The following is a 13,560-nucleotide window of genomic DNA, read 5'->3' as shown; positions in this document are numbered from 1 at the left end:
ATCTGAATCTGAATTCCATGTATAATATGTTGGGTAATACAATTGCATAATTGAGTTCAATTACAGATCATGAAATATGTCGCTGTTGGAGTTGACGTGCCGAAGAGAATATCTACTTACTCCATTTAAACTTGCCATATTTGAAGTCGACCGGAGTGGAACTTGACATTCAAACATGCGTCGTTTGTAAAGGTACGATGTAATAAAAAGCGGTATTTCGGTGCGGTGTAAATCAAGAATTTGTCCGATTGCGACTTAACTCACAAAAAGTTACATCTTCGCTTAAGGATTATCTCAGTATAGATCATAATCACGCATCTGCAACGATAAAATGAACAGCTAAATTCATAAGCCCGATCTGATTTGGTGGTAATACAGCGAGGCGTGGTCCAACATACGCCTAAGCCTTGGTAAATTCGATCACCCGTACTAACTTTACCCCAGAATAGCCCAAAACAAGAATCCACATATAAAAAAAACTTACCAGGTAATAAGCTATGAAATCGGTTGTCAAAGTCGATACATAATCACTGCTACTCTCATTAAATTCCAAACACGAATATTAATCGCAAAACAGAACTATGGGTACACAGCGCAGACAAAGACGAGTCGACAAAAACCTGCGACTTTACAAGGGAATTCCCCCGGTTGTTCGATCAGGTAAATCGACGCAACACGATAATAGTGACGTGACAATACGAAGCGACGAAAATAGAAACACCGTAAAATCATCTCGAATGTATCTGTTATTGTATTTTCGTCTGCGTAGGCATCGATATATTCCTTCATAATTTCGTTTGGATTTTTTATACAAAGCCCAGATACTGATGCAAAATGTGAGATTTGAGAAAAACACCCACGCCACGTTTTGAAATAGGAAATTAGTAATTATCCAGTTACGTTAGGAATGATTTAAAAGTTTCCAGCGCAGTCTGCATTTCTAACCTAAAGGATTATTAGTAATTTTATTATTTTGAGCGTTGGCGGGAGTATTTTTTGGTGATGATTACAATAGAACGATTCTTTGAATTGGCGTATCATATGGTCTCGCGAGGCACGTAAAACATTGTTTATATTGAATGTCACACTTTTGCCGATTATAAATTTACCTATCAGTAGAGGTTACGCGAGACCAACTCCCAATCTTTCCTCTATACCTTTGCGCTAGTGGATCCGTATGCGTATAATGCAAGTATGCTGCTGCAGGAATAAAAATACCATACTATGCAATTCAAGAGTCCTGCTACACATATGTGTTAGTGTGGCAGCACTCTTGAATTGCGTAGTATAAATATACCGATAAACTTTAATGTCGTATTGTGTGAGTTTTTTCTCTGTTTGATGGAAACTAGGCCTCAGTTGTCGAATTCGAATGCCGTGGAGTGAAATACGGCACATTCGGAATTTTGGGTTCAGATTCAATGGGTCCCTCATCTAGGTTGTACCGCTACAATTTCCGGTCGTTCCAAACCTGCACATCCCCTTTTTAAAGTAACTACGCAAAAAACTCTTCATATAAATCAGCCGCTTCAGAAATGTGTGTACTAATATGGAGGTAACTGATTTTGATCGCCTACTTTACATATAGTTATGATTTGCAATGAAAGGTATTTGTATTTGCCAGCATACATTGGAGTTATCGCCTTGTAGCCTATCTGGTGCTGTTTTAGCTGCATTCCATTTACGAAACACACTATCTATAAAATGCCATTATTAACATGGCAAGACCTCAGTGAGTCTTTGATTACGGTATTAATTACAGAAAGTACATACAAATCACAAGCGCGTTTTTATTTAACCATTGTGCGAGCAACCAACGATCTTCAAACAAAGATTTTATTGATTAAAAACAAAAATTACATAAAATGAAAATTTCATGCAAGCAATATATTACTGTTTAAAAGCAAAACAGTTACACTTTACAGCTATTAGTTTTTACAAATAATAGCCAGATCTCGGCAAAACATGGCATTAGATAATCGGTCATTGCTTACAGCGAAATAGATGACTCGGACCCTTATGCTAAAAAGCCGTTACCAGTTAATTTGGAACATATTCAAGGGAGAATATAACTTTTGTTCAAAGCGTGCTAGATTGCTCAAACCTTTGAGTGCATAAACAGAAGTTCAAGTGTAGATCAGATAATTTCTGTGAGAGTAATTAGAATATTAACTTCCTGGTATTTCACATAAATTTGGTGATTTTTGAAAACTAAATAATAGGTACTTGAAAGTCGATAAAACGCCTCAATAAGAGATCAGGGGGAAAGCCTTGAATTTAGAACATTTTTATTAAAATGAATAACGCGCTTATACATTACAGTGTGTCCAAATTGAAGAACGGTAAGAATCAAAACGGCAAGAACTCGCATATAACTGCAAAATTGTTGGTGCTAAAATAATAAAATAAAGACATTGTTACAAAAAATGATGGCAACAATATGTAGAACACTGAAGAATCTTGTTTGAGCAAAATATGCGAGGCGTATGCTTGAAATTTGAATGGTGGGAAAAGAGTCTAAAGCAGTGTTTCTAAACATGGTACCTCAGGACTATATGGGCCTTCAGGATTTTTTGAATGCGCCTACAACAAGTCCCAGAGAAACCTCATCAATTACAAATAGAAAAGAGAAGAAATTTAGGCCTGATGCTGAACCAAGTTTTGGAAGTTTGACTAGAAAAAATAAACATTAACACTTTTACCGTATTTATTTATTTTTTGATGAAAGAAAAAGCTATGATATTAAAAGTTATCCCGAGAAAGCCTAAGATTTCTTTCGACGCTGGAAATCAACCACAAGAGAATAAAATTTGAGAACAACAAGTTTAAATTGTCCAAAAAGTGGCATAACATTAGAAAACGTGACATTAATGGTGTCATAATAACCTCATGGGCTGTGAAAAATCCTCCTTTCTACAACAAAACCCACAATAAGCATCAGAATTTCTACACCAAAGAAAAGTATTGGACACTCAAGGTATATTTACAAATAATATACAAAAGTAAATTTCGCCCCAAGCATAACCCAAATTAGTCCTTTTCACACTCAAACTTTAATTCTTGGATATTCATCCGCGATTATTTCAAGATTCTTCTTTAACACTGTGACAAAATAATAAGAAGCATTGTTTATCTTGGAATGCTTTGTTATGTCATAAAAATGAGGAAATAAGAGATAAACATAGAAATAATCATACAGGAGGAACTTTACACGAATGAATATTTACAAATGAAATCATAATACAAAATAAAAAGTGCGCTTGTTTCTCCAGAAAAATTATAAGCTATGTGGTAATGGTGTAGCGAGACTGGTCTCGATAATTATTATATAAAGCAAAATTTGGGGCAATCATATGTCCATCCGCTAACCCAGGTTGATATATTTGATACACAATGCTGAAACAGGAAGATACAGCCTTTCCAAATATAATAGTGTTCATTTATCAGTGGCTGCTTGCAGAGAACTCTGTTACGTTGTATGAAAATAATTTGAAATCGGCAACTGTAGTCAGACTACAGTGTATTAGGTATTTTATTCTTTATCGTATACGATATTTTCATGCTTTCCACCCTATTTTGCAATGCCTAACTGATGAATACTGAACAAAAGTTGTTTATGACATTCAGAAATATGACACAGATGAATATATGACATGCAGAAATAATAAGTTGCTATGGCAACGGAAATAAATAAAGATGTCATGTTAGTTTTCAGCTCTCTGATTAGTCTCTGTTGTGTCACTATGTACATGACACATAAAACTTAGTGCATTTATGAAGTCATAATGAATATGATAGTGACATCATGACAGTAGTGCTTGTGACATCATCATGCCTTTTCTCCATTCTCTTCTGTTTTGACAAGTTTTTCTTCTTCGGGTGATTTGGTTCTATGATGAAACAATGAATGATAAGTTGTTGTGTAACTCTGAGCATGCTTGGCCCCGCCTAACAAAACATGGTCTAACCAAGCATGTACAATGTACATAGATGATACAATGAAATGAACCGTCTTATATGGGGTATTTAATGTCACACAACCTTCTGACTGATTTAACGTATCTATATTTATATAATAAAATTGTGTTGGCATCGCAGATCACATGTCTCGTCTCATCCAAAATGAAGAGAAAAGATTCCTTCCAAATGTAGCTCTTGACATATTAGTGGTTGCTTGCAAAGGGCCTTGTTAGGAGTGAAAAGCATGAATAACGTTTGTAAAAAAAGGGAGACAAAACGTGTAAATATTGCTTTTCGCATTTCTCTCACTTTTCTACTTTTTCTTCATCAGGTTCCTGCGGCACCTCTGCCTTTCCGTTCCCACTAGGTGTCAGTGCTGAGTCAGGCCCATCATTGTCATTACGAAGAGGGGTCTGCTCATCTATTGGAGCGAGTTTGCCGATTGCACTGAAATGAGTTTCTTACGTTAAATCTTATTACATTTCCAAATTGATACAGCTTAAATCAATTTATATGTTTCGAGCGGCTATGTTATTGTCGTAATTCCGATCATCAAAGATTAGCATGGAACTCGTGACAGATAGGTAGATATCAGTGGCCGCAGTACAGGGCCTTGTTCAGGGCGAATGTTATTTATGACATGTATAAAAGTTATATAAAGAAAACTGAATATCATTATCTAGTCTATAGTTACCAACTGGCGCCTCGATTTACAAAACCAGTTCTCAGTAAAACCACAACATCCAATGCCCCGGCCAACAATTCTGCCTTGACCTTTATTCAATGCCACAGTCAACAACAACAGATGCCCTAACCGACAACTAATGCCACAGCCCACAACCAATAAATGGTGGAATTACAACATCCAATGCCACGGTCAACAACAGATGCCCTAACCGACAACTAATGCCACAATCTATAAATAGTGAAATTACAACATCCATGTCACATTCAACATCAGATGCCCTAACCGACAACTAATTAATATTGTAATTACAACATCTAATGGCACAATCATGCCTTAACAACAACCAAAAAATAATGCCTTGACCGACAAACAACGCCACAACCAACAAATGATGCCTGGACCAGCCGTCAATGCCACGGTCAACAAAAGATGCCCTGAACAACAACTAATGCCACAATTCATGGATAGTGAAATTACAACATCTAATGCCACAATCATACTTTAACAAACAACCAGAAGATAGGGTCTCGACCGACAAACAATGCCACAACCAACAATGATGACACAGTCATCGGCAGATGCCTCAACCAACAACTAATGCCACAACCAATTAATAACGAAACCACGACATCCAATCAACAAGTAACAATGGTGCCTTAACCAAAAAATAATGCTTTAACCAACAAATAATACCACATTATTGACGCCAAAATGGTAAAATTATAATATCTATTGCCACGATTAACATCATATGCCTCGACCAACAACTAATACCACAATCAATACATAGCATGTCACAACACCCAATGCCACAATTAACAACTAATGCCACAATTAACAACTACTGCCACAATTGACAACTACTGCCACGGCCAACAATTGATGCCAAGACCAGCGACTGATGCCACGACTAACAACTGATGCCTTGACCAACAACTGACATAAACAACAACCACACTACATTAACCAACGTACGGTTCTCCATTAGCTATGGGTTCTGCCTCGTTTGCAATTGGTTGATTCTCTTCGACAACCCCTACAGCCCCAAGATTAATCTCTTCGGCATCAGCTTCTGGCTGACTATATGAAAACAGGTTACAAGACATTTTTACTTAGTGGTGATGTGGGTTTGGCAAACTTTTCTGCTGCCTGGGTGAGTTTCTCATAAGGATGCCTCTTCTATCCAACTTCAAAAATAATTCAGGGATACACAAATTATAGATGTTGGTATACGTGAGAATGAATAAAATAAAATTCAATTAAGAGTGAAATGTTTGTATCATTGTGCTGAATCACGCAATGACCACAAAAGCATATTGGCGGGAAAGGGCAGTCGGCCATTGCCGACTCACCATCACCACAATCAGTCACTCAAGACTACACAAGTAATGTCAGCTTGAGATCTGCTACCCTCTACAATTGACATGGGTAGACTACGGCCCGCAGGCCAAATCCGGGCCGTTGGGTAATTCAATCTGGCCCGCTTGATCTTGCCCTAACAAACTGAAACCAAATTTTGATGTTTTAGCTGAAAAATTGCTGAGGAATTTATTGAGATTGCGATTAAATTTGTTTTGGCACGAAGCTCATTGTTTTCGACTTTTGCTTTTGTAACACTGTAACTATTGTTCATAAAATGTAACTTTTTTCGTCACACTTCATGGCCTGCCAGTCTAGGTGGGCAAAATTTTCGGCCCCTGGTTCAAAAACCTTGCTCCCCCCTGCTCTACAACTCGGTTGTCATTTTTTGAAAATATTCTTTGTTTAATAGCTCTGCAAAAATTCGAACCTCAACTATACTAACATTAAATTTTGGATTAATTTCTAATTTTTTAGAAAGAGTAAGGTTTGAGAAATTGAGTGAAGAGATGAATGACATGAGAAATGGTGAAAGATGAATGCAATAATGAGAGTTGAACGTGACAGTGCCATGTGTGAGGTAGGTGGGCAGGAATGTCCTTAAAATTAGTTGTCATAAAAAAATAGTAAAAGTGAGAATGCTTTAATTTACCGAAGAATTTTGTTAATCCATGTCTGAAAGACCACTTTGACTCAAAAATTGAACCTCCTGCACATAAGTTTATGATGGAAATTTTTGTAATAATAAATAAGGGCGAAAAATAATTATCAAAAAAAATGTTTATTGTATGCTTGTATGAATGCACACAAATTTTCATTAAACAATTTTTCAAAAATTTAAAAATAATCCCAATTCTTTTTTTGTGAAATGTTTCCAATCTGATTATATTTGTTCGAATTTTTCAACCAAAATTCAGCATAATGCTTTTTACACAAATAAATTGACTTAGAATTGTGTGGAATCGGTTATAAATCCAAATCTGAATATCAAATTAATACGATATGGACATCCCCAGCTATGAGTTGAGTCAATGAAAGTGAGGACAATAACACCATGGACCTATTTGTATTTTCCTTCTGTCTCTTTGCTAAAAAAATACAGATTAAAGTTAATGAAGTGGAATAATAATATATTTGACTTTGAATATTGGGCGCAGGGAATTATGAACTTGGGTTAATGAGCCCTTAGGAACGATTTTCAGGTACTTGGGAGACAGTTTGGGTTTCCTTTAACCTATTTTTATGGACAATATTTACATGGACTGGTGGGCCATGTAAGTGTGACGAAAAAATTCGTATTTTATGGACAATATTTATGGTGTTACAAAAACAAAAGTGGAAAACAATAAGCCTCGCGCCAAGACTAAATTTAACCGCAATCTCAACAAATTCTTCAAGTTATTTCTTTAGCTAAAACGTCAAAATTTGTTTTTAGTTAGGATGTGGCAGCATCAGGCGGGCCAGATTGAATTACCCAACGAGCCGGACTTGGCCCGCGGGCCGTAGTTCGCCCATGTCAGGTCTAATACCATATGGAATAATAGTACGGCCAAAATTGCCATGCCGCCCAATTTATTAGCAATTTCAATCACCGTTTCACAAAACACTCCCGACAGGTACAGCCTTCACACTGACGGGAGAATATAATTTTTAAAATAAATACGTTTGTTGATTTGATTGTAACACCATTCAATGTTAACAGTTAGTTAATATATCATGACTTGATTTGGTGTCTGCTTGTGGGTAGGGGATGTTTAGATAAGAGCTTCCCAACCTTTTCAGTCGCAACTCCTTCCCAAATATTCAAATTGTGTCTGACCCAAATAAAATTTTCGCAGCACCAGCAAAGGGATATGAATATGGATGTTTGGCCAACAACGGCAAGGTTCTAAGTTTTGTTACTCGCTCCTATGCGTTAATGACCGAATTCAGCAAAGAATCAAAGTTGACACTGTTACTCCAGCTCCTGCTAGATCGAGTACTTCGTGTAAAATTGCTGTACTCTTAACGACCTCTAAAATTTGTTGTGCGACCACGCAGGGGGCTCCCCGTTTGGATAACGCTGATTTAGATTAATTGTTTTGTGACTTAAGGGCCTGAAAATCCTTGATCTACCTATTACAAGTGCCAACTGGTTATATATAAAATACTGATAAAGAAAACCAGATGATAAAATAAAAAAAAGTTCAATTTCAATTTTCTGGAGTTCCAGAAAATTCAATCGCATTCACAGGCAGTGCAAAGTTGTCAATCAAAAATAATTTTTTGGGAACTTTTGCAACCACAAACCTATCATTCATTCCGTGGAGAAATCAAGATATATAAAGGGTGTCCACAAAGTCCCAATCCTCTCACACTTAATCACTCTCTCAAAATCTGAATCTACAACCCACTCAGTCAGCTCAGAGCACTCACCAGAGTGATACATGTTTATGGAGCTCAGCACAATGCATTAAAGCAGTGTTTCCCAACCTATGGTTATTCGCTGTTTGTTTATGTTGTATCAAGTTACTTTCGTGTATAATGAATTGTAGTAGTAAAAGCTTTATTTATCGTGCAAATACTGTGTGCTGCTTTGAGGAAAGCTTAACAAGCGAAGTACTGAAGGAATTTGAAGCTAACGCGAGACATTACAAATATCCAGCAATGAAACTTGCATGCCCAGTTTAAAGTGTTAGACTTCATTGTGTTGAGATCGTTGGTTACACATCATGGTTACACCACCTTATCCAGGGTGTAATAAATTGGGTAGATAATGTCAAACATGATTAATTTCAGTTGTTCAAAAAAAATAGCTCCGTGGATATCGTTATATATCAGTGGCTGCTTGTAGGGGGCTAGAGCGGGAAGTATGATCAAGCGCCTAAAAAAAACGAGCAATGAAACTTGCATGCCTAAGAACACTCGTAGCATTCCCCGTACTTTGAATATCCTAAGGGCAAGGTATCCCAGCTTTCTCCCAGAAGAAAGTGTTTTTTTCGCACCTGAATTGAGCAGCACCCTCTTCAGCGTCCTCTACGTTGTGCTTATTACTTTCCCCACAAGTCCTAGCATAAATCCACATTGTAACACCCCAACTTCGAGTAAAACAGCAGATAACATCTGTAAAGTAAAATAATTATTGTGTGATAATTTTCGGTGCTCCTGAAGTGTGTGTACCGATATGGAGGTGACTAACTTTGTTTGCCTTATTTTACGTCAAGTTGTGTGAAGGCACTGAAACCTATGGACAGGGATACGGTATATTCACTTGGCTAACACAGACAGTCCCCGGGCTCGTAATAGAACTAAAATAAAGAAAACCGGAATGAAATTATGGCCTAACCTGGTACACATACTACGGAATACCCAATTTTCATAGTATATAAACATATATTTGTATTTACTTATCGATTTTAATCGGTAAGTATGTTGATAGGTATTTGTCTGTCTGTCTGTTAGATGTACGCGATATCACACGAAAGCAAGATTGAATCTGCTCCAGATTTTGGATGTGCATTCATCATATGTCGAACCAGAAGCCTATTGATTTTGGATGAATTATGTCGTATATTTAGAGAATTATTGATTAATTAGTGATGGGACACAAGGTGTCACTATGGAGCAAAAGTGCTGTTTTGGGGGATCCCCTAACTTTCGATCGATAAGTCTTCGGTCTAGGACCGATATTCTCGTTTTTCTGTCGTTCAAACTCAAACATGATAAGAAAACGCACCTATCAGCACAACCAATATCAGCAACACCAATATGATAAGCAATATCTTCCATCCCGCGAATCCTCCCAAGGATACCTGTGTGGTATTGGACACTGTTGTTTGCGTTTGGGGTTCTGGAATTAAAATATGCAGGTGGAAATTAGAGTTAATAACATGACATTTAAAAATTGGGGTGGAGAAACAATTTCATTGAGTTTTTTGTTATTTTTTTTGGGGGGGGGGGAGTAAATAAAACTTTGCATTGCTTATAGAGTAGTTAACTTAAATTAATTATTTGGTTATTTATTGTTATCGTAATATTATTATCGTTTCCAAAAAATTTCGCCCGATTTTATAGTAATAACAATCAAAATTTTCCTTGATTAGTAGTAATAATAGTAATGAAGTTTAGATAAATAAAAATTTGTATGATAAATAAGAAGTATTAATAAACAAAGACAAGGAAATTTCTAATTGTTACCACTACAAAATCGAGCGACATTTTTTGGACACCTTGTATTTAAAGACCTATTATACATTATTTAAAAAACAAAAGTACAAAAGTCAGAGTTCAAAAAATTGAACAAATAATGGAAATTGAGTTTTCAAGCATGGCACGGGAAGAATAAAAGATTTAAAATAAAGGAATATGGGAATATATCAAAAACGGTTGGGACCAGGTTCACTGTTCACTGTCACAAAACTACGAGGCACTTTTTGCATTTTTTTAAGGAATGCGAAATCGCTATTTTTTTCTTTCTTGAATAGAACACTTTGAAGTTAACAAATAATTTGCATGCGAGTATAAAGCATTTTATTACTTGCGAGGCCCCTCCGCACTCATAATTTTCTTACGAGTGAATACTGCTGTTGACCCGTGATTCGACTTGGCCCGTGGGACAGGAACTTCTACAAACACTGACAAAGGCATGGATTTCCATTCCCACACATACACAAGATATTTCTCAGCACTCTTGAGTTTATAAGGTTTGGAATCACAAAACCAATTAACACAGATGAAAAATAAATCTTGAAAAACTTTTGTGAGCATGGTGGCTTAGCAGTGGAATTAACTACTGGTATATTACCAGATATTTGGTTTTATGAGTTAGTCGGTGGACTTGATGGCCTACCGGGTAAAATGTTAGACTTAACTATATTAGCATCGCAAGTCTGGTTCAAATCCCATGATCACCACCAGGTTGTAATAAATTGGTTATGGAATTTTGAACTAGAACAATCCTGGTCCTCCCAGATAAAGTGACTCCTCAAATATACCGGTAAGTGGCTGCCTTTACTGAGCTTTATCGAAACAAAATGCGTATGAATTTATCGCATAAAAATTAACCACCTATTATGCAAGGAGAAATATGGCAATCAATTTCAAACCAATTCAAATACTCTATCTTTTGGAAATCCCTGTACTTAAAAATGATTCAACATTTTTCAGACGCACCAAAATCAACTTACTTAAATAATGCATGGGCATGCGAAGGGCACTTTAGCCACCCTAGAGTGCCAATTCGCTGCAAACCCCCCTGCTAATTTATCATGGGGTCGTTATTCTACCGTGGAGGGAACAGATGAAATGGATCTTGAGAATTTCAATAAATATTATATCACTGATACACCTGATGGCGTTTTTATCAGCAAAGTTAGCAATATTTTAACGCTTACTGTGAGTTTGTCCACCCACCACCTCAAACAGAGCGTGATAAATAAAAAAGTGTATGAAAAAAATTGAAAGCGTTTGTGAAAGTGCAAGTCAATTCACTGTAAGCAAATGTTTAATCAACAAAAACTGTTGTTTCATCAAAAGAATTGTGCAAATAAAGACAAAAATGTGCTATAAAAAAACAATTTCACGCTGTGGATTATTTTTACCAAATGTTAAATCCGTTGTTAGGTCATCGGTTAAATTGCCAGGTGTTGGCATTGTATAATTCCCAAACTCTGCAAAATTGAAATTCATAAAGCAAACAAAGTTTGAATTGATTTTGGAATTATCAAAAAATAGAACTCGGAATGTGAGCAGCGTGCCAGGATTTCGCTTGGCAAGAGCAATAAATTTTATTAATGCAATTTTTACAGCATATGCAGTGCGACATAAATTCTCAACTGTTTTTAACATGCTCAATAAATTTAAATTTGTTTGCTTCTGATAATTTAGGGACTTTAGCCCAGAAAGGCAAAATTTTCAAAAAACGGTTTTGAGAAAACCGAGGAAAAACATAGTTTTGAGTTTTAAACTCATGTAACATCACGGTGAATTTTTTTTTTGAACTCTGATTATATACTGTTTATATTATAGAGCATTTATTTTTATATTATTTCCAAATAAACTTTCGCAAAATTTCAGCATATGCCCTTTTCTTTTGAAACCTGACTAACACATACCATATCTGACATGAACTGATAACCATACACGAGAGGCCGTGTTTCGCCCTATGATTAGGTAATCTTATGACTTTCCTCTCATTGGTAGAAATTTGTAAATCCTACCCTAAAAGCTGGCAACCTGCGAAACAAATAATGGGCTAACTGATGATATATCTGATCAAACTGGTAACGGATGTGAGGCCCTGATGATTAGGTCGTCTTATCAGCTTCCCTCTCCCTTCTGAAATATGTAAATCATATTCTACCTTCGAATTTTTGTATTTCATATTCACCTGTGCTTTCTGGGTCCTTCGTGGTTTCAACATTAGACTTCGCTATTTCTCCGATTTCTGATTGAGCTCTCCCCTTTCTAGTTTGCAATTCATTTTCTATGCTTTCCTCTCCAGAGGAATCTTCTAATTCAACCTTACCCTCCTCCTCATTAATACTGCCCTCAAGTGCTGAGTTACTAATAACAGCTTCCTCCTCACTATTACTGCCCTCGTGTGGTGAATTATCCTCACTTGTTGTAGAATCTATATCGCTCTCACACTGTTCTGTTGTAGACTCTGTTGGTTTACTGACTACGGTAGTGGGCGCTCTCGTGGTTGGCCCTGAAATAACAGCATTAATGATTGTGACAAGATTGTGAGCTTTGGGTAATTTGTACCCATTTCAACACCAATCTGTGAACCATTTAAAAAATGACTTGGCTGAAAAAATGCATTCCTTATATAAAACAAAATTAATGGTTCAGACATTCTTTCCCTACGAACTGAATAGGGTAGGCCGGGCCAGCATATTACCACAAGTAAATAAAGCTTTCAGTCCATTGAAAGATACTTCCGTAGTATGTGCACCAAGATGGCGGACACCGGAACGTAGCATGTGTACCAGGTTAGGGTTAGGCCATAATTTCAGGTACAGATACTACGGGAGTCACTTGGCTAGTCCTCAAACTTGTAATAGAACTAAAATAAAGAAAATTAGATCAAAATTATGGCCTAACCCTAACCTGGTACACATACTACGTTTCGGTGTCTGCCATCTTGGTGCACATACTACGGGAACGCCCATTAAAGTTAGTACACACCGCTACTTAATGGAGAACATAACAAATTGGGAGAAACAGGATGCTGACTTTCGCAGAAAATTTTTAGCTAATATTACTTCATCGAAGCTAAAACATATATATAACGAGATGGTGAAGGAATAAGCTAACTCATGTCTGTGATAAACCTTTTCTCAAAACAATGGTGGACAATTACTTCACTAAGAGGGCCAGTTACAGATAATAGACTTGGTTGCTGGGGCTCAAAACTGAATAAAAAACAGTTAATTTACAGAAGTTAGTCCAACATCTCAACTATTGTTTATATAATAATAAGAAGCACAATATAACAACCGAGGTTATTATGATGATATTTTCATCGATATTTTCAAATGAAATTTATATCCATGAAAACTATAGTCATAATT

General features: G+C 36.5%; 1 protein-coding gene across 4 annotated transcripts in view; it reads right to left on the bottom strand.

Moving 5' to 3' along the window:
- Positions 1 to 1,770: 1,770 nt before the first annotated feature.
- LOC120325633 (neural cell adhesion molecule 2-like) overlaps positions 1,771 to 13,560 on the bottom strand; it is a 47,409-nt gene continuing 35,619 nt past the window's right edge. The window contains exons 18-23 of one of the 4 annotated variants that reach the window (XM_039391706.2): positions 11,587 to 11,655; positions 9,723 to 9,836; positions 8,992 to 9,109; positions 7,072 to 7,095; positions 4,270 to 4,407; positions 1,771 to 3,890 (exon numbers count right to left, since the gene is read on the bottom strand). In XM_039391706.2, coding sequence (XP_039247640.2) covers positions 3,830 to 3,890; positions 4,270 to 4,407; positions 7,072 to 7,095; positions 8,992 to 9,109; positions 9,723 to 9,836; positions 11,587 to 11,655 — 524 coding nt within the window. In that variant the 3' untranslated portion in view covers positions 1,771 to 3,829. Of the gene's footprint in view, positions 3,891 to 4,269; positions 4,408 to 5,623; positions 5,729 to 7,071; positions 7,096 to 8,991; positions 9,110 to 9,722; positions 9,837 to 11,586; positions 11,656 to 13,560 lie in introns of all 4 variants that reach the window. The other 3 variants (XM_039391702.2, XM_039391707.2, XM_078111698.1) reach the window with 3 other exon arrangements.

The sequence above is a fragment of the Styela clava genome, chromosome 4 (assembly GCF_964204865.1).
Source record: "Styela clava chromosome 4, kaStyClav1.hap1.2, whole genome shotgun sequence".
NCBI classification, from domain to species: domain Eukaryota; kingdom Metazoa; phylum Chordata; class Ascidiacea; order Stolidobranchia; family Styelidae; genus Styela; species Styela clava.
Note: the sequence above shows the minus strand (reverse complement) of the source record. Positions and strands in the feature narration are given on the sequence as shown.